Genomic DNA, 20,607 nt, shown 5'->3' with positions numbered 1-20,607 from the left:
AAGAAAGGCAAATCATTTCAAAATAAACATCATATGTTAACAAATGCAGCATGAGTCACCTATTCATGTTCGAAGAGTACAAGGGGAATGTTGACATTCAGAAACTCAACAAATTAAGGAATACAACTAGCGACCTTGCAAGTCAGGCATGTCGTCGAGACGTTTCAGTCTCTCCAAACCTTCACTAAGCAGAAAACGAGTCCGTTGCCTGTCATTGCAGCGCCTGTTGTTCTCCAGTTCCTGTCGAATCATTGATCTTAGTTCACCTGTAAGCACATCAACAGAAACATAAACCCAAAGATGAACACTACTAATGGATGTAATGGGCAAGGAACAATGTGTCATTTGATTTAGAAATATGGTAATTATGGTGTCAAATTGAGTAAAAGATTGTTGGTGAGTAAAATTTGACCTCTGGAATCAACGGGGGCTCTTCAGGTAATCCCAAAGGGCTTGCCTATAAAGCTTCAAGACTCGACCGCGGAGAAGGAAGTCCTGCAAATCAAGGGCTTTAGCCATAACCCCAACACTCACTCCTTCCCCCAAAAATACCTACAACGCAAAAACAACAACTAAATTCTCAGCTGGTTCATCTTTTTTATCAAATTATCATATCTTTATTTTCTTTTTAGCATCTGCAGACGTTTGAGGTAAAGAGATGGGGTAGGACCGTAGGAGTAGTAGCAGTAGCGGGAGCTTGACTGTACGAGGAGTTCGCAGTCGCCTTGTGGATTGGCCAATGTTATCGGGCCTTCAATTGGTCTTAATTTGTACATCAGCCCAACTTTTGTTAGCTGGGCTTGTCTTACAGCATTTTTCAAACTCCCAACAAGTATTTACTTTAAACCGTACAACAACCAGGATGCATGCAGCATGTCGTCGTCAATTCGTCATCTTAAAAGTTGATGGATGTCGGAAATGAATGTCTTCCGGTGACGAATCTCCCTCCGCCTTCATGCTGGCGTAATTAGACGGCGCAATAAACGTTGCAGCATGCCAGCAACTGTGATGTAGACCAAGTGCTACATGTTTGACCTTATTAATGGAAAGTCAAACTATTGCAACCCAACGCTAGTAATTAAGCTCAAGCTCCTATGAACGAAGACCAAATAATTCAACATATTGTAACTTATACTAATCAAATTTCAGTAGGGTGGAGGGTGGAGGGTGGACCACTTCAACATTGTTTCAAAAGCAAACCAATTACACCTAATCGTATTTTAACTTACTGATTAATTATTATCATTAGGCCCATTAAACATGATCTTTTGCTACATTTCACTCTATGGAGAAATATAATGTTCACACACTCACTCAAGGCGTGTGCACACTAGTCATCACTCACAACAAGTTAAATAATCGACAATTAAAAAAAAAATCAGAAACTAGCGGCTGTATACTATTAACAATTGCTCTTGGCAAAGAAAGAATGAATAATATTGTTACAATTATCAAATGAATTCTTAATTACTTCACTTACAAGCTCATTGGTCCTGCATGTAAACAATATATCAAGTCATCCATTTCTAGTAAACTTAAAATAAAGTTAATTGTGTGAATCTAAATTAAAAGTTACTAAAAGCCACTTAGTATTCATCTTCACTTATAAGTGAGAAATCTCAAATTCGATTCTTGTTAAAGATGAATTTGAACCGTATTATTGCTAACTCATTGTGAGGTTAAGTCCACCCCCTCACCCTGCAGATAATATCGTTTGTTCAACAAAAAAAAAAAAGTTACTAGAAAATGCTATAATTCTATTTATCCTTTGTTATATACTACTCTTATTTTATTGGGTAAAGTACAAAAAAACTACCTCAACTATGGGTCGAACGACACTTTCATACCTCATCTTTTTAAAATGACAATGTCATACCTCATCTTATGAATTTGTGACAATGTCAGACCTCCGTCAGTTTTTCTGTTAATTTTTCTGTTAAGTGCTGACGTGGCTAATCCAACTGGATTAAAAAATAATTAAATATATTTTAAATAATTAAATATTATAAAATTAAAAATATAATTATTTTTTATATAAATTTGTGGGATCCACCCTCTCCCTCTCTCTCCATTCTCCTCTCTCGCCTTTCTCTCTTCTCTCTCTCAAGACACCCACATCCCCAAAACCCAGAAACCCTTCCCACCTGTCCCCCCACAACCTTCCTCCACCACTCTCTCTCTCTCTCTCTCTCTCTCTCTCTCTCTCTCTCTCTCTCTCTCTCTCTCCCCCTTTATAAAACTCACCTCAACACTCTCAGCTTTCTTAAACCTTTTCCGCTCCCACCAACAAAATAAAATTATAAAAATAACAACCATTTTCTCTCCAATTATTTTTCTCCGACATGTACGGCGACCAAGATTCGATGAGTCCGATCCAAAAGCCCATCGTGATCCGTGAAGTCTGGGCCCACAATCTGGAATCCAAATTCGAGCTCATCCGAAACGTCATCGACGCATACCCTTTCATCTCTATGGACACTGATTTTCCCGGCGTCGTCTTTCGGCCCCCCGTCGACCAAGTGGTGGGTGACGCCAGATTGGTCGAGACGTCACCGATCTTGTTGAAGGAGGAGGGAGTCGGAGAGAATTGCAGGTTGTAGGGATGGGGATGGGGATGGGGGAAGAGTTGTGGGTAGCCCACATAGAGAGAGAGAGAGAGAGAGAGAGAGAGGAGAGTGAAGGTGGTGGAGGAAGGTTGGGGGGACGGGTGGGGAAGGCTAGGGGGACGGGTGAGGAAGGTTAGGGTTTTTTGTTTGAAAATGGGGAATTAGGGTTATGGTTTGGGTTCGAAAGGGACGGGAAGAGGTAGGGGAAGGGAAGAGGTGGGGGATGGGGATAGGTCGGGGAAGGTTGGGGGGATGGGGAAGGGTTTGGTGGCTGTTGAAGAGAAGAAGAAGGTTGGTGCGGTGGAGGAAAGGGGAGGCCCGCACCCCTAGGCCATTTTATTATTATTTTTTGTTATTTTTATTCTTAATTTTTTAATTTTGTAATATTTAATTATTATAAATATATTTAATTATTTTTTAATCCAGTTGGATTAGCCACGTCAGCACTTAACAGAAAAATTAACAGAAAAACTGACGGAGGTCTGACATTGTCGCAAATTCGTAAGATGAGGTATGACATTGTAATTTTAAAAATATGAGGTATGAAAATGTCGTTCGACCCATAGTTGAGGTAGTTTTTTGTAATTTATCCTATTTTATTTTATTAACATATGGATTAGGTATGTTGTGCACGAGTTAAACAAGAAAAACAAAATATTCATTTAGATTTATATATATTAAGTTTTTTCTCCCTAGTGATTTTGTTTAGGTTAATTCAGTTGATAAAAAAGTTAACCAAGCATGTAGTATCATCCTAAAATTTAATCAACTACATACACGTTTTGTTAAACTTATCTTATATTTCCTAATTTGAAAAGAAAAAAAATCTCATATTTTCCCAATTTCAAATTTGTCATGATTATCTTTCAAATCCGCGTTCAATGATTGGATGAAAGGGCCCCCAGAAAGGCTAGACAAGTCAATTCCTACGCATTGCTTAGTTATTAAATTCGATTTTTGCCCGTAGATTAGAAAAAAACGTTGAATCTAAATTAAATCTCGTGCAGAAAAATCCGGAAAGCTGCATCAAACGCAAGCTGTATTATTTAATTCAATCGAGCAATTATGATTCGCTAGGTCACACACTCACACGCACCTCCCTTGTTTGACCAACCCCTCTCTTTTCTTGACATTGTCATAGAAGTACACAAATATATCTATATATATGTGTGTGTGTGTAGTTTTACAGATATATATAAGTAGTGTGGCTGGATAAGCGATTCAAGACAATTTCATTATCCTCCTCAACTTCCAAGCGTGCGAAAAGATTAGGGTTTTCTTTTACAACAATGGATCATCAGAAACAAGGTAAACCAAAAAACAAGATCTTGAAGTTTCTACCAAAAGCTGCTTCCGGTGTTTATTTTCACAACCCTCCTTACAGCCCTACCGGAGACGCCGCCGCCAAGCTTAAGGCTCACGGGCGGCGAGGGTTTTCTGGCCCTTTAATGATTCCAGATCAAGTCCGAAGGAAACAGAAGAACGGAAGCTTTGACGGCCAGACACGAGAAGAAGAGCCGACATCGCCGAAGGTATCGTGCATGGGACAGATCAAGCACAAGAAACACACTAACAAGATAAATAGCGTTGATTTGATCCCTAAAGATCGTCAAAAATCAAAGCCTCCTCCAGGCCCGTGGTCGCCACGGGAGATCAAGAAGCACGGTTTTCCGTTCCGGAGGATGTTTAGCAACATAAACCCTGGAAGAAAATCTGAATCTGATGCTAGTGATCTTGATCGTGATCGGACGGCTCCAAATCTTCCGGATAGAGCGCCTTCGTTGAGTCAGATGAAGAGATTTGCAAGCGGACGTGGCCAATCTTTCGAAAACTTGGATTGGGAACGTCCTCATGATATTATGAATGATCATCGCGATTATTCTGATGAGGAGAGCGAAGAGAGAGAAGATGTGATAATTTCATTCTCGGCGCCTCTAGGGATTGGAGGAATAAATCAATTACATCAAGTGCCTTTGCAGCCAAGGAAAGAAATCAATCTATGGAAGAGAAGAACAATGGCTCCTCCTAGTCCTCTAGAATTGAAACCCATGGTCAGAGCAAATTAATTAATTTAAATTGTTCGTAATTGTTGCGGTTTATCATACATTATTTCTTTTTTAGACTAGTGTTGCCCTCCTCTTTTTAATTAGATTTGTTCCCAAATATGTAAATTAGGGTGTAAGAATTTGTGAAGAAGTTTGAATTGTTCCCTGCTTTGATGGGTAATTATGTTAATACAGACACGTGTATGAGACAAAAGTTAGGATCCACGGATCAGGATCCTCTCCTAATCTAAGGATGAGGATCCTCATGACCAAGGAATGTGGACCGTTGGATGAAAATCCAACGGTTATAATTATTATAACTTTAAAGGGACCCTCCTGTTTGTAGCCATTGAATTTTCATCCAACGGCCCACATCTCTTGATCATGAGGATCCTCATCCTTAGATTAGGAGAGGATCCTTATCCAGGATCCACAAGGTCTTTCTGGTCACATGGTTTAGTTTTATTGTGTTCAACTATGCTTTTGATTATGTTAATACAGACACATGTATGAGACAAAAGTTCGGATCCACAAGGTCTTTTTGGTCACATTGAAGAGAAGAACAATGTGCGGGACGCTTTTTTTTCTTCGTTCGAGTTGAAATACCCGGCAAGACTTTTATCGAGACCCATAAACTACCATATCCTTAATTTATAACTGTTTCTCATCTTTAATAAATATCGTACTTTTTCTATATAAAAAATAAATTAAAAAAAATCTTTTGATGATGTTTAATTCACTTATTTGGATGTGCTGCAAGATGTTTAATTTATGGGAGTTTTAATGAAAAACTCGTGGTCTGTTCACTTTAACGAAAACCGATATTTTTACACTAAAATGTCAAAATTGGTACTATGTACTTTAGCATTTATTTTGTCTTTATTGTTAAAACTCAAAGTTTTAAAAACCATTTTCATTAGTTTTTCTTTGATTTATTCTTCTTTTTCTAATTGATGGAAATTGACCACCTATAACAATAATTAGGTCAAATTTGGGTAATGCATAGCAGGAGGTAGCTGCCACAACTGAACAAGGTTAACTAATTGATAGGTGGTTCCCTGTCAATTCCAAATTGTAAGATTAATTGGGGATGCTACAATCTGTCTCAGCCAGAACAGATGACACGTATATATATATCATAATTGAGATTAATTATTGTACTAAAATAATGCCATCACACTGTTTACTTACACCTAACAGCTTTTTGGAACGGCTCTATGCTGATTTCACGTATGATTTCATGCAAAAGATTCACATTTGGACCGCAGCATGACAATTTTATAGAGCTATTTCTAGTATGACATGTCTCACGCCCTGTGAAATTAGATTGAGGTCATATATCCAAATAAGTAGTTTATTTATTTTCTTTTTATGAAATGTGCTTTATTGATTACGTAATATGATAACTCTGTTCGAGTTTCATCCAAAACGCTCTGACACAAAATATTATTGACTAGAGTGAAATTTTTCTGCTTTTTATTTGGGAAATTGTGATTGTTATAATTATTTTATCGGAAATGGTAAAATTGGGGTTCGAACTTAGTAATAAGGTGGTGATACTCCCACACCTATTTTTACTTGAATGAAGGGCTACCACCTAGTAATATTGATACCTGAATGAAGGGCTAGAATGCATTTAACCAAGATTTGCAACTTTATAACACCAATTTCAGGTTCAATTCTCAGAAACAAGGTGACACATAGCATACCTGCATATCCATTATTTTTCTCAATAATAATACATAGTTGCCACTTATTACTACAGTTTAGTGATATTCTTTTTTACTTGTAAATGAGAAATCTTAGGTTCGATTCTTGTATCTGTTCTCAGATAATATTGTTTGTTAAAAAAATAATAATAATACACAGCTGACCAACTTCGACTGGATCCGAGCTTTGTAAACGACTAGGCAACTTCTTCTGAATCTGTGACATGCCCACTCACACAAACGGGTGGTAAGTTTGGGGTCTTGGCCCAATGATTTTTCTGGCAATGAACAAACTGTTGCGAACCTTAAGCCATAGTGATAGTATTAACACTATAGAATGAAATCATGAAATAAATGCAGAAGGCGTAATGAAGAAGCTTTACCAAGAAGTCTGTATTTGCTATATCTGAATTCTTACAAAGTTAGTTATTACAAGAGAGAGAACGATCCTTAATATTATCCACTTTTAAGATAAACCAAAAAACCCTTTGCACTAAGCGATTGCTGATGTGTCAATTGCCTAGGTGTCATATATATCCAATACTCCCCCCTCCCCCCTCAATCTTTACTGGGAATTCCTAGTTTAAGATTGTGTCAGTGTTTAAGAAAATCAGGTCCATGAAGACCTTTGGTAAGAACATCAGTCACTTGATCTTGAGTAGGGACATATAAGACTTCCAAATCACCTTTCTACACTCTTTCACGAACAAAATGGAAATCAGTTTCCAAATGTTTAATCCTTGAATGTTGTATGGGATTCAAACTTAAGGCAATTGCAGACTGATTATCATAGTATAATTGAGGTGGATTAGGCAAGATTGCACTGACATCTTTCAACACAAGTCTGATCCATGCCATGTCTGCAACAGCGTGGGCAAGAGCTTTATATTCAGCTTCAGTAGAGCTTCTGGAGTCTCTCATAGGCGCCTATAGCCTTGCCTCTGGCTTTGCCCCCTTATCTACTACGGGTGAATCTCTTCGATCCGGATACATAATTTCTCTCTACTGGAAGGCCGAATCACGTACATGTAGGTCATCTCTCATACAAAGCATGAGAAATTCTTTTTATTCTAGTATCTGACTTTATGTGAGCGTTGCTCATGTAAGACAATCATATAAAAGTTTATCTCATTCAAGAGTATTATAGACTATGTTCATAATTAAGGTTAAAGTTAAATACTCTTTTCTTGGGCTAAAACATATTAACCTTAATAAAAAAAATAAAAAAAACCCATTTCATTCAAAAATTAGTTCAAATCTGAAGTCTAATTCAACTTCATGTATACTGGTCACCTAAATAAATAAAGTACAAATTTTGTAAAATTAAATTTCAATTTTTTCTAATTTGTTGATAATTATCCTAATAAGTCACACGGACTCCTTGGTATCTCAGAATTTCACCAATAAGCTCACCTTTCCCAGAACCCACATACCTTCCACAAATCTCGCCGTCTCTAATGAACAGGAAAGTAGGCACCTCCACCACCTCCATGTCCTTGAGGAACTGCAGGCAGCTGTCGTTCTCATCGCCGTTCATCCTCGCAAACACCACCGTGTCCGACATTCGCCTCGACAGCTTCACCACCGTCGGATATACCTTGACACATGGCCCACAGTGCTTGAGCCCCACGTCAAGCACAATCAGCTTGCTGTCCGCCTTATGCTCCTCGATCAGCTTCTCCACGTCCTCCCTCTGATGCAGCTGCACCACCTCGGAGTGGTTGTCGCCGTAGTACAATACGTCCCCCCTCAGCCGATCACCATCGATTCCTTCCTCCTCGTGAATCTTCTCCATTCTCTTGTAGAAGCTGAAGTGGGGGACTTTGTCGATGTTCTCTCTCCTGCAGAGCTCTCGGGTGTCTTCCGACTCGTCGCCCATGACCAATAAAAACTCGACATCGTTACATGTGCGGCTGAGGTCGACCATAAAAGGGTACATTTTTCTGCTCTCGGCGCTATGGCTGGCGGCAAACTCGACGACAACAAGCTTATTTTTTGCCAACCCAAGGGCCTCATCGAATTCCTGGATGCTGTGCACTTGCTGAACTCTCTCGTCACCTTCTACCTTTTTAGTGCCGGCGGCGGCTGTGGCCTTGATGGTGAAGTTGCAGAATTGATTTTTTTTCGTTTCGAGTTTTGTTGCTAAAGGTTTAAGCTTCGTCACCAAACTTAAACCTTTAGCAACAAAACAACTTGTTCTTGGGATTGAAGATTGAGATGACGAAGGTGGTTTGACTATGAAATTTGTGATGGTCGCCATTGAAGACAGGGTCGGAAGATTTGGTTTGCGTTGCTTTGCTTATTCAAACGTATGAGAGTGGTAGGAGACTCTGGTGTGGAATTATCTTGAAATCTCAGTGGCCACTACTTTTTGTGATTGGTATTATCCACCGACGGAATATATGGGTGATTTTTTTTGAAAATATCTTCTTTTGTGGTTTTCAAACTCTTTGGGCCCATAATATCAGATTAAGGTTGTAATAGTAGGCTAAAATCATTGATCCACAAAATTTGGGCTTGTAATACTACAGTACTACTACTTGTTCATTTCAAATGGGTTTGAGTAACAACAAATTGTTGAACGAACGGACATCCACCTTCAAATTATACTTTAATGGTCCGTTTGGAAGTGTTCTTATAATAAGAGACGTTTTGGAAAATGAATTCTTGCTGTTAAATTCAAACCAAGAGATGAGGTTAAAACAAGAGTTGTATACAAAAGGTCAAACAACATTGGATTAGAGAGGGACCATGAAGATCGTCCTGGTGGTGGCTAAGAAAATCAAGTTGCGATGTTTTCAATGGTAGTTGCAATGAAAGTGGACACGATGAAGAAAGGTATCAATACGTCAACATAACGATCTATTAACATCGTAATGACGTTTGTATCGCTTCATATACTATAGTGTGTTAGCTTGTACCATACACCTAGTTTTAACTTGCACTATCTAATTTCAATCAAAAGGTGCCAAGAACTCCACAAATCAACCCCATCATAATAGGAACTCATAAAAACTTGTGCTCATAAGCGTTTATGCCGCAAATAGTTTTATAAAAACTCTAGTACTTTAGGGACTTCGACCCAAAAAAATTACTTCAGCGAAAACGCTTGGACAGAAGTGTAGTGAGGAGAAAGATTCTCATATCAGTTATGATGCACCGCTAAAATAATCAAATAGAAATTAGAAGTATTGGATATGGAAGTTTAGAGCCACTTGGAATCTGGATATAACACTAACATACATCACTGGATATTTTTGGGTAGGAACAATGTTTGCTAGATTCACGCAATCAGCTAGAACCACAACTTTGAGTTTTGACAAATCAAACATGAATAATGAACCTTCAATTCCACAGACCCAAAAAATATCCAGTCTTAGTGAGAAGACCCATCTTTTTCGTGCCTACAAATTAAGGGCCTTGGGGGATGGCTTAGTCAAAAGAACACCAATCGCCTTTCACAAAGTTTTTCTTCCAAATTTGTAATTGAATTGTGCCCCTTCAAAATATCAAGTGGTTTTTCAGGTAATTGGAATGCAACCGTAACAATATTCTTATTCATGCATACATGTATTGTTATGCCAAAAAAACCTAAAACGCATCATTCGTAGCCTGAGAAAATGACATAGTACGTAGATGGCTGGTGTGAACACCTCACTGTTAAAAAGCATTGTTGTATATCATTTTCCAACAACACCAAAAAGATATATCGTGCTCATCAACTATCCCCAAAAAAAAGGAAAATATGATAGCAATTGTATTTTTGCTCACCATCTTCAAGTGGTGGTAATGTTCATTACCTTATATATTATTATTGGATGAGTTAAAATTTAGATATTTCTATTTATCTATAATATAAATCTCGAAAATTAAACTCATTTAATGGTTATAAATAAAGTGGTGAGCATCACCATCACTTGGAAGTAGTGAGCAAAAATATTCTCATATGGCAATTGGCAAAGCATTTCAAGTGCCACTTCAATCAATTTAATAAGTGAGAAAAACTTATTAATTAACACATTTACTCATATTTATGACTCAAGACAGACAATAAGGAAAATTATTGCATGTTAGGTGATATAAAATGTTACGAGCATTGAATAATTATTTAGATTATGACTTTAATTATGGTCTCGTGAATTCAAATTATTCAATACTCATAGTATTTATTGGTACGTAGCACCAAAGTAGAACGTAGATAACAAGGCAAGATAATACTCATATTCAAATTATTCAATACCCATGCAAAAGAGAAATGTCAAGAAGACTTTCTCAATGTGAGACTCTACCACATTGATATAATTATGTGCCATTAATAATACAATTATAACTTAGGGAAAAGAATAAGCCATTAATAATAATATTATCATGTGCCAACAAATACAGGGTGGCGAGTCACGTGCCGAAAATTATAAAGAAAATGAAAAGACTGGTGGCAGCGGCAGGCAAAGTAGCATGGGAAACAAAGAAAACAATCGGGGTGGGATGAGATGAGAGAGATCCAAACCCAAACCAACCCAACCAACTAAGTCTAAACCAAACCAAACCCGGGTGGGTGTGGGCCCAGATATGTCGGCATGTTGGCAGGCGTAGCTAAACACCAAGAGCAACATGACACAGAGCCAAACAAACTGCCAAGTGCCAACACAGATCTGACGCCACTATGACTGACACACTCAGTTTCTGAAATCTGAACTCACTCCGCTGCGCTACTCCAACGGCCAACAGCACACGAGTCAAGGGCTCCCCCCGACTTTCCACGCTGCTTGCCAATTGTACCATACACCATACATTAACATGGCTGGTTGATTTCACCAGTTCGCACTGCCACCCTTCCATCTCTCTTGAAGAAAATGAGAGAATGACTTACACTTATTGGATACATTGATGTCTGGTTCAATAACACAATCATATGTAGACAAAAATTAATACTTCAAATTATGTTAATTGAACTAGTAGTTAATGCATCAGTATTTATGAACGCGTTCACTTCATTTCTCATCGCTAAATCACAAACACTCAATAACCCTTTGATCATGTTGTCACGTTACATGACAAAAGTCCTAGTGTTCATCAATGTATTGTATACATCGCAATTAACAGCTCAACATTGTCCTTATGTGGCACAAATTCATTATTAACTAAAGAATTTTGAAACGTTACATTCAAAAGACAATGCACACAAGAAATTAGGCACATAATTTAAGGCAATGCTGAAATAAAAAATATCAAAGAAATTAAACAAAACGGAGCAAAGATCCAATCTATCCAACCACGAACTTAAATAATTCCAAAACAAAATTACAAGAGAATGATAATAAATTAGCAGGTCAAGTAAAGGAAGAAAAAAAAGGGAAAACAAACCTAGATTAGAAAGATAATTAAAACAAGATAACACAAAAATAAAATACAACAAAAAGGGGCTAAAGGGACGCGGGGTTGCACCGGCGATAAGGGAAATCAAGATGATTTGGCTGTCTCGGGCTTCCGGCAGAGAATCATGTGCATCGGACTGAAGATTCCGGTTTCGCCGCCCCTGGTCAAAAAGTCGGCGGTTTTGAACAGCATCTCGTGCACATCCACGGTTCCTTTCGGTGCGATTCCGACGGCGGCGAGCACCGTCACCAGAATGTGGTTGCGCCAGTATGCGATCCTCCCCATCTTCAATCGATTCCACCACGGCTGCGCCGGCGGCTTGGCCAGATCTTTCTCCTTCACCACCTCGAACCCGACCTTCCTCGCCGTCTCCGCAATATCCGTATAGCTCCTGAGTCCCGGCAGGGCGTCCCCTCTCTCGATCCCCTGAATGACATCCACGTGTTCGGCGTCGTCACCCTTGTACTTGTCCGTCGTCACCCACTCGTACGACACGTACAGAGCCCCCGGCTTCAGAACCTTGAAGATCTCGGCGTACACCTCCTCCAGCTTCGGCGCGTGGCATGTCGCCTCGATTGAGTACGCGCCGTCAAAGCTGTTCTCCGGGAACGGCATCTCGAGGAAGTTCCCGCAGACGACCTCGCAGAGCGAGTCGAGGCCGGCCTTCTTATTGTGCTGACGCGCCCGTTTAACCTGGTACTCGTTGATCGTGATCCCCGTGACGTTGGCACGCGAGTGGGCCGCGATGGCACGCATAGGCCCACCTACGCCGCATCCGACGTCGAGAATTCTGTCTCCGGGTTTGACGTCGATGAGATCGACGGCCATCTCCTCGTGGACGCGCGTGGCGTCCTTGTGGGACTTGCCGGGGACGTGCGGGGAGAAGTGAAAGGACTGGCCCCAACCCCACTCGTAAATATCGGTGACTAAATTGTAAAAGGTATCCACAAAGTCGGGGACTTTCTCGGCCGTTTCGATCTCTTTTGGGCGGCGGAAAAAGGACCAATATTTGTCGTAGCTATCTTGAACTTTCTCGGCGGAGATGGAGCCACCAGAGAGATCCATGGCACGTTTGCCTTTTCGCTCGGCAGGGCCAAGAATGCAGACAAACCAATAGATCCCGCCGGCGAGGAGAGCGCCCGTACAAAAGAGAGTGAGCGAGTCCATTGGAAAAGGAGAGGAATGGCGAAGACGGAAAGGACTGAAAGACTGGGAGAAATTTTTGAGTCGCTCCCTTCAATCTTGTTTGGCAACATAGGAGTATTTAACTTTTATTATTGCATTCAATATTGCTAATTGCACGCGCGTAGCTTCTTGCGTGGATCCGGGTATCTGTTTTTTAACACGTGGAATTAGAAGGCGACAAAAGAGAAAGAGAGTTTTTAGTATGATCGGTAGACGGGTTAGTACATCACGTATCATTATACACCACGTGATATGTGTCGCTACTAAAAATTTCTCTACAAAAGGGTGTTCGTTCGGAATAGAGTTCCAACTCTTTGAGGTGTTTTTCCGATTACCTCCTGCGACTGTAATTTAAATAAATCTAGGGGACTTTCTGTAAATTACTTTTATCTTTTTCTGATAATGGTTATTTGGAATTGTCTCCATTTTTTCAACGAAGTTCTTTTCAACCAAAAGTATTGTTGGTATTGCCCGATTAAAATTATTGTAAGTTGATTTTATCACATACTACAAATGGAAAATTAATAAGGAAATAATTCTAGTATAAATGATATCCTGTGTCAATTCCCGAGCCGTGTTTATGTTGGTGAAGGATAATTTATGAAAAACGTTACAAAAGTAATTTAAAACACGTCTGTCATATTTAGAAACAAAAGCAAAAAAACAATGTTTAGAAGAATTAGGAAATAAAAAACATATATATGGAAAACAATCCTTTCAATATGGAATTCATTGAAGGTGGAAAGGCTTTTTAGATTTTGAAAATCATGGTCCATTGAATGTAGGATTACAAACTTTATAAAAGTATGAACAAGAATATCTTTTTATATTATATTTTATAAACCATTTTTTTAAACGATATTTTATTAATTATATGATGTGGCTGTTGATAGTTGAATTTTATTTTTAATGATTAAAAAAAATTCAGTCATCAACCAACTCCTCATATAACCTACAAAACATGGTTTATAAAGATGATCTATGTAGCATGACCCTAACAGTATTGGTATTTGGTTACGATTTTGGTGAAGTCTTAGTTCTCATGAATCCCAATTTTAAGTTTAGAAGGAATTAATATATACCTGTTTGGGCCCAAAATAATATTGTTGGGCTGAGCAGCAGGATGTGCTCGGCCCAAGGCTGTGTCAAATACTATGGGTTGAATAATAAATCCCGGGCCAGTTGGCAGGGTCGGATAAGTCCTATCCTGAGTAGTTCAGATAAACAGAAAATGTCGAGGAAGTCCTGGTACGACCTGGATTCCCAACCGGCAAAGAATAAAGCCTCGAAAGGGGGGAAAGTTCAGAAACCCAGGGGGAGTAGGTGTGTTCGAGTTAGAGTTGAAACGGGACAAGGACTCCCAATCCAGATCAGGATGCAAATCGGTCTCAAGGAATGGGGTGCTATAAATACAAGAAATCGCGCAACAGAAAGCCCCCTTCAATCCAGCATACAATTGCCCTGCGCAAAACCTCTCAAATACCTTGAGATTTTTCCTTTTCTTTTTCTGTCGACATACCTTCAGTTTGGATAAACAGCACTGTGGAGGCACCCGGCGAGCACCTTCAGTTTGGATAAACAGCACTGCTGCCGCAGAATCAGCCGACCGAGAAGCACCTTTAGTTTGGATAAACAGCACTGCGTCGAGGCCGACCGATTACCTATCTAAGTCTCGGCCGAGAAGGGTTTTCGAACCCTTGTTGGTAGAGGTCACCTTGCTAGCCTTCTCGACATAAGTTAGGTGTTACGAGTTGCGTTACTCGGCGTACTGGACGCCGAGTGATTTTATGATTGGATACTCGCAAGTAAGTTTTAGGGTTCGGCATTCCGACGGCCGAACTACATTTACCATCAAGACATACATCACGTTTGAGTACCTGTGCCCATACAGTTTGGTCCCGATTCGACGTGCTTATACTCTTACGAATATAATCACAGTGACCGAATCGGGCTCCGAAGATTTGTGAACTCCGCAGAATTAGTAGCCTTGTCTTCAGGCTATAGAACCCAGAGACCGAGAGGGTTCCTTCCTCGGTCGCAATCGCAAGACAGAGAAGTCAACGACACGCTCAACGCGACATCAACGAATTTTACTCCTCGGCCGAGCTCAACCGACGAGTTGGCACGCCCCGCATTCAACCGAAGGACGTAGTTAGCTTATTAGTTACTCGGCCTGCGCGCCACGTAGGTTTTTGTAATTTTAGAGTCAACATTTTGGCACACCCGGTGGGACCCTTGTGCTAAACCTTCGGAGTTCATGACCATTGAGACACGGTCTGTAAAGAAGAAAACAACCATGGGAAAGTCAACAGCTGACTTACCAGTGCTAGGCCTTAGGCAGGATTTGCACCCTGCAAAAAATCCGATCATTGTTGCGCCGCCCGAGGCCACAAGTGCAACACGCCGAGAGAATGAAATCTATCTCGGTGGACAACCTCACAACTCAGAGGTCCCTAACCAAACAGCAGGCATGTTCGTAGAAGGAATATTGGAAGATTGCGACGACGATGGTGGGGAAGGTTCTGATCCACCAACTAGGTCGTTTCTTCGGAGACGACTTGATGAACAGTATCGGCAGGTCGAGCAGTCGATAGGTCAAAAAATGAATGATTTACTGGAAGCAATACGAAGTAACAACGATACACAGACCAGGATGCTTGAACTGTTGGTTAGTAAAGCCTTCGAAGATGGTCAGGTCGGCCAGTCTCGGCAGCTTTATACGAATATTTCAATACAAGCCGAGAGAGGGTCCGCCCGGCCACAACCAATTATCTTAGATAAAAGAGGTGGACCGGGCAATAGATCCGAGAGACCAAGCCAGGGAGAAGAAGCCGCCTCCGTAAACATAACCGAAGTCCAGAGAATGATTAACTCGGCCCTAAAGAAGGGGCCGAAGTTTCCAAAATTCATCCATCCATACCCGGCTTATATGGAAAGGTTTGAATACCCACGAGGTTTTAAGATCCCTGATTTCAGTCTCTTCGTCGGGGAATCGTCTTTATCCTCATTAGAACATGTGGCTCGGTTCACAGCGCAGTGTGAAGACGTTAATAGCGACTTCTATAAATTACGGCTGTTTAATTTTTCACTTACAGGCTCAATTTTCGCCTGGTACATTAATCTCCCACCCAACTCCTTGCAGAGTTAGGAAGAGTTAGTCGAGAAATTCCATGAACAATTCTATCGGTCAGGGATGAAAATGTCTGTATCATCGCTGGCCAGGATGGCTCAAGCGTCCGACGAATCTCCAATGGAATACCTAACAAGGTTTAAGTCGGCCAGGAATTGGTGCCGAGTACCTCTCCCCGAAGTGGAATTCGTCAGGATTGCCCTCAACGGATTGGACGTCGAATACAAAAATAAGTTTCTGGGGGTAAACATTCGAGATATGTACAAACTTGCTCAACACGTTGAACAGTATGATTATCTGCTCCGAGAAGAAAAGATATCAAAGTCACCATCCCGGGGGACGTTGTATAAGAACCCCACAGTTAGCTATGCATTGGCTGAAAGCGAGGACCCTCAGTATGCTAGTGTGGATGCGGCCGAGATAGTAATAGATAAACCTTACGTCTGCAAGGCTTTAGCTCAAGTAAGTTCCAAAGACATCAAGACCCGTTCGGCCGCCGAGGAGATGAGTAAACCATCGAAAGTATATACTTTCGATATCACTAAAGCCGATGCAATTTTCGATCAATTATTGGCAGCAAAAATCATCAAGCTTCGGCCGGGACATACCATCCCTAAGGCCGATGAATTGAAGGGCAAGATACACTGCAAGTATCATAATTCTAATAACCATGCAACCAATAATTGTGTTGTATTCCGAGACACAATTCAAAGTTGGATCGAGAAAGGAAAGTTGAAATTTCCGGAAAAGCAGATGGCGGTCGACGTCAATCCCTTCCCTTCAACAACAATTGGTATGGTGGATGCTCATCTTTCTAAAAACAAAGGGAAGGCCGAATACGTCCCGGCGCAACATATCCGTAGACGGAATGGTCAGACAAGACTAAAGATTGACTTATTCTCAAATGCACCGCCTACGGAACGCTCGGGGCCACCCATTGATGAGCCTATGACGGAGTTGAGTTCCGACGAAACTTATGAATCAAGGGTTTTATGCGACCATTGTAAAACACCAGTCGAATCTGGGATGAAGACATCTTCGACACCATCCACGACCCCTACAACATCGCCACGGGGACTTGGTAACGGTCCATGACGCCAAGTGTTTGATAGACTCGACCCACAAGTACGGCCAATAGACCAGGCCCCGGTCATGCGGCGTCTTGACTTTGACGCACCTTTCTATAATGAGGATTATTATTCGCGCAATACCAGCAGTTCGGGCCCACCAGCCAATCGAAAAACTTTCAAACTACCCAGGACGTCGGATCAACGCTGGTACAGTTACAATTCTCCGACTGGCCGATATATGGCGTTGTCTAAATCTCAAAAACGTCGTCGCCAACGAATAGATTGCATAGCTCGACGACGAGAAGCGCAGACCAGCCCTGCCAACCAGTGGCAACCAAAAAAGGCCGTGGAAAGCATTAGTGAACGGCCAACCCCGACTATCATGACCGAGTTAGTTAAAGGGAGAAAAATAGCGGCTCCCGGCTTTGAAGCCACCATTGAAGAGTCTGAGAAACGTATTAAGCTTCTTCTCCGGCCTGGGGAGACGAGAGCTCGTCTCGAGCATTTTAGACAGGAGGCTGAAAGGAAACTTTCTCCGTTACCACCGTGCGAGCCGTTTATCAAAACACGACGCAATTTACACCCTCAATTCCTCGGTGAATCCATGGAATACATGCGAGAGTTTCATAAGAAATATTCTGCCAATGACCTGTACGGACTACCCAAGGCGTGTCAGGAAGCCCTCGACCTAGCTCTAACTTGCCCTGATGCCGAGCAAATTATTCAGAAAACTTCCGACCCAGCGATCAAAGCTAGATTCCAACATATATGGGGAGGCTCGAGTCCTTGGTTTTGAGGTCGATCCTTACACAGATATTAACGCGGCCGAATTACCCTTTTCACTTGAAGACCTTCAGCATTTGCGCTATCATTTCGAAGTTTTCTCGGCTGTATCTCTCTTCGGCCTCACGGCCGACAAGGAAAAAAGGATAGCACAGTTGGACACATATCTAGACACGAGGAACGCCCGTATCGCATATGAAGAACGAGCTCGCATAATGAAAGACCAAAATAAGTCTTCGGCAATAAACATAGTCGAGGACAATAGCCAAAACAAACTCGACTCGGTCAACACGCCTCAGATGACGGTTCACACTAAGGCACTCCAAAGTTCGATTGAGGATGTTCCGCCGACTGATACTATGGCTACTTCTGCGGAAGACGACGACCACGATCCCATGGGTCATTCGGTCCTCGAACACATGGAGATCAGCATGGTCCACGTCCTACCAGTCGAATTCCAACCAAGTACCCACTAGTCAAATTTCTTGGACGGAGACGTGGTCGCTGAGGAAGCAACACAAGTAGATTTTGTCGCAAACGACGACGATAGGGAAGTTCGAAACGGGGACAAACTTAAGGCAGGTTTGGCCGAATTATTTCCCCGTTCCTCCTCGGTTAATCTCCAACACCTCAAGCTGTTGTACGTCACGGGTCCCATCGAAGGATTTCCCATTTCTAAAGTGTTTGTCGACTGTGGAGCCACAGTCAACATTATGCCGATGTCCGTCATGAAGGCTTTACGTCGTTCTGATAATGAACTCATCCCGTCAGGTATCACTATGAGCAGCTTCGTTGGTGACAAGTCCCAGACCAAAGGAGTGCTCCCGTTGGAAGTCAGTATTGCCGGTCGTCAACACATGACGACATTCTTTATAATTGACTCCAAGACCGACTATAACGCATTACTTGGCCGCGATTGGATCCACCAAACCAGTTGCATTCCTTCATCATTATACCAAGTCCTCATCTTTTGGGATGGCAAATCGGTCGTAGTCCACCCAACCGATAATCAACCATTTGAAACCAACATGATTCAGGCCCACTATTTACGATGATCACGTCGGCTACATCACCCTCCAAGGCCTTAACGAGGATGGGCGGCCGACGAGAATTTCGGTACAGAAAGTGATTGAAGTCGGCGCCGAGACTGTCCAATAGGATTCGGCGAGACTTGGCTTGGCAGATTTAGTCACCAATGCCGATGATTGATAACACCAGACAAGAACGGCGTCAGGCTGCGGTTTCATCAACAATGGAACGTCTGCTGGCCCATTGGTACGCCATTACCAAGCAACCAAATTCCGGCATCAATTTAATCGAATTTTTGGCCGAAGCAGATAACGGCCCCGTGCTAACTTTTGATAAAGTTCAGGCCGCACCGGTCGAACTCGAAGACCATCGGCCCCATGTTAAGGACCCATTAGAAGAAGTTAATGTAGGCACGGGCGATGATCCTCGAACATTGTTTATCAGCGCGCTACTCCCACCGTCTATGAAGGTCGAACTCCGTAAATTACTCCAGGAATTTAGAGATTGCTTCGCATGGAACTACCATGAAATGCCAGGCCTCGATCGAAACCTTGTAGAGCATGAGCTACGCATCAAGGATGGGTGTAAGCCTTTTCGGCAACCCCCACGCCGATTTTCGACCGAGGTACAACTCGGCATCAACGAGGAGTTAATTCGGCTTCTAAAAGCCGGGTTTATTAGGACCGCTCGGTACGTCGAATGGTTGGCCAATATCGTCCTAGTATTAAAGAAAAACGGAGCCCTTCGCATTTGCATCGATATCCGTAATCTAAATCTGGCCACTCCCAAGGATGAATATACGATGCCAATCTCAGACCTGCTCATTGATGCCGCAGCTAACCATGAATTGCTATCTTTTATGGACGGCCATGCGGGATACAACAAGATTTTCCTCGGTCGCAATCGCAAGATAGAGAAGTCAACGACGCGCTCAACGTGACATCAACGAATTTTACTCCTCGGCCGACGAGTTGGCACGCCCCGCATTCAACCGAAGGACGTAGTTAGCTTATTAGTTACTCGGCCTGCGCGCCACGTAGGTTTTTGTAATTTTAGAGTCAACAATACCTCATGTAATGAAAACCACATTTTAAAGCGGTCGCAATTTATCACAGCACAACTAGCCTTCATTACTAGTAGAAGAAATTGTAACAATTAGTGGATAGGAAACACCGGATAGTGCAATCCACACACTAATTTTTATTTTTTACATACTATTTTAATTTTTAACTGCTGGATCAAATAAATTGAAGAAGATCAATGACAAAAAATTAATAAGGATATGCGGAAAATAAAAATGAGTGTGTTAATAGCATTATCCTAGTAGGTATTTTGATTAAACGTATGGTATACAAAAGAGTGAGTATAGAAAGTTCCTTGTTTTTAAAACAATGTACAAACACTTTAAAAAAAAAAATGCTAAGGAGGTTCTCAAAAGTTAGACTATCTGTCAATTCATGTTTTTGTATAATGTTTCAAAATGTTGGCATAAGAATTAAATTTAACGGGTGAGATAGCAGATAGTTCATAGAAAATTACACTTTAAGAAAGTCTCCTTAGCATTTCTTTAAAATAAAAAAAATGTAGAAAAAGAGAGGGAAATGGAGAATATTGTTAGGTAAACCCACTACCCAGTCATGTTTTACAGTAAATGCATCCCATCCGTACACAACA

At 41.3% G+C, this 20,607-nt stretch overlaps 4 protein-coding genes across 4 annotated transcripts; 1 reads left to right on the top strand and 3 right to left on the bottom strand.

Moving 5' to 3' along the window:
* Nucleotides 1-4: 4 nt before the first annotated feature.
* Nucleotides 5-519, bottom strand: LOC137742439 (uncharacterized). The gene is given in 3 exon segments (XM_068482307.1): nt 5-266; nt 413-446; nt 448-519. Coding segments are annotated over 3 exon segments (246 nt in total). The 3' UTR covers nt 5-126.
* Nucleotides 520-3,806: 3,287 nt separating this feature from the next.
* LOC137724977 (uncharacterized protein At1g76070-like) lies at nt 3,807-4,874 on the top strand. Its single transcript, XM_068463828.1, has one exon. The coding sequence runs from the start codon at nt 3,896-3,898 to the stop codon at nt 4,670-4,672; it is 777 nt and encodes a 258-aa protein (XP_068319929.1). The 5' UTR covers nt 3,807-3,895; the 3' UTR covers nt 4,673-4,874.
* Nucleotides 4,875-7,575: 2,701 nt separating this feature from the next.
* LOC137748181 (thioredoxin-like protein CDSP32, chloroplastic) lies at nt 7,576-8,720 on the bottom strand. The gene has a single exon (XM_068488287.1). It carries the CDS (start codon nt 8,618-8,620, stop codon nt 7,721-7,723), a length of 900 nt encoding a protein of 299 aa, XP_068344388.1. The 5' UTR covers nt 8,621-8,720; the 3' UTR covers nt 7,576-7,720.
* A 2,859-nt stretch (nt 8,721-11,579) lies between these two features.
* On the bottom strand, nt 11,580-12,989 carry LOC137738529 (24-methylenesterol C-methyltransferase 2-like). Its single transcript, XM_068478099.1, has one exon. The coding sequence runs from the start codon at nt 12,901-12,903 to the stop codon at nt 11,821-11,823; it is 1,083 nt and encodes a 360-aa protein (XP_068334200.1). The 5' UTR covers nt 12,904-12,989; the 3' UTR covers nt 11,580-11,820.
* Nucleotides 12,990-20,607: the final 7,618 nt, after the last annotated feature.

This window comes from Pyrus communis, chromosome 1 (assembly GCF_963583255.1).
Source record: "Pyrus communis chromosome 1, drPyrComm1.1, whole genome shotgun sequence".
Lineage (NCBI taxonomy): Eukaryota > Viridiplantae > Streptophyta > Magnoliopsida > Rosales > Rosaceae > Pyrus > Pyrus communis.
Note: the sequence above shows the minus strand (reverse complement) of the source record. Positions and strands in the feature narration are given on the sequence as shown.

Excerpts from the sequence above, each read along its gene's own strand:
- LOC137724977 (XM_068463828.1), top strand. The coding sequence starts at position 3,896 with ATGGATCATCAGAAACAAGGTAAACCAAAAAACAAGATCTTGAAGTTT.
- LOC137748181 (XM_068488287.1), bottom strand. The coding sequence starts at position 8,620 with ATGGCGACCATCACAAATTTCATAGTCAAACCACCTTCGTCATCTCAA.
- LOC137738529 (XM_068478099.1), bottom strand. The coding sequence starts at position 12,903 with ATGGACTCGCTCACTCTCTTTTGTACGGGCGCTCTCCTCGCCGGCGGG.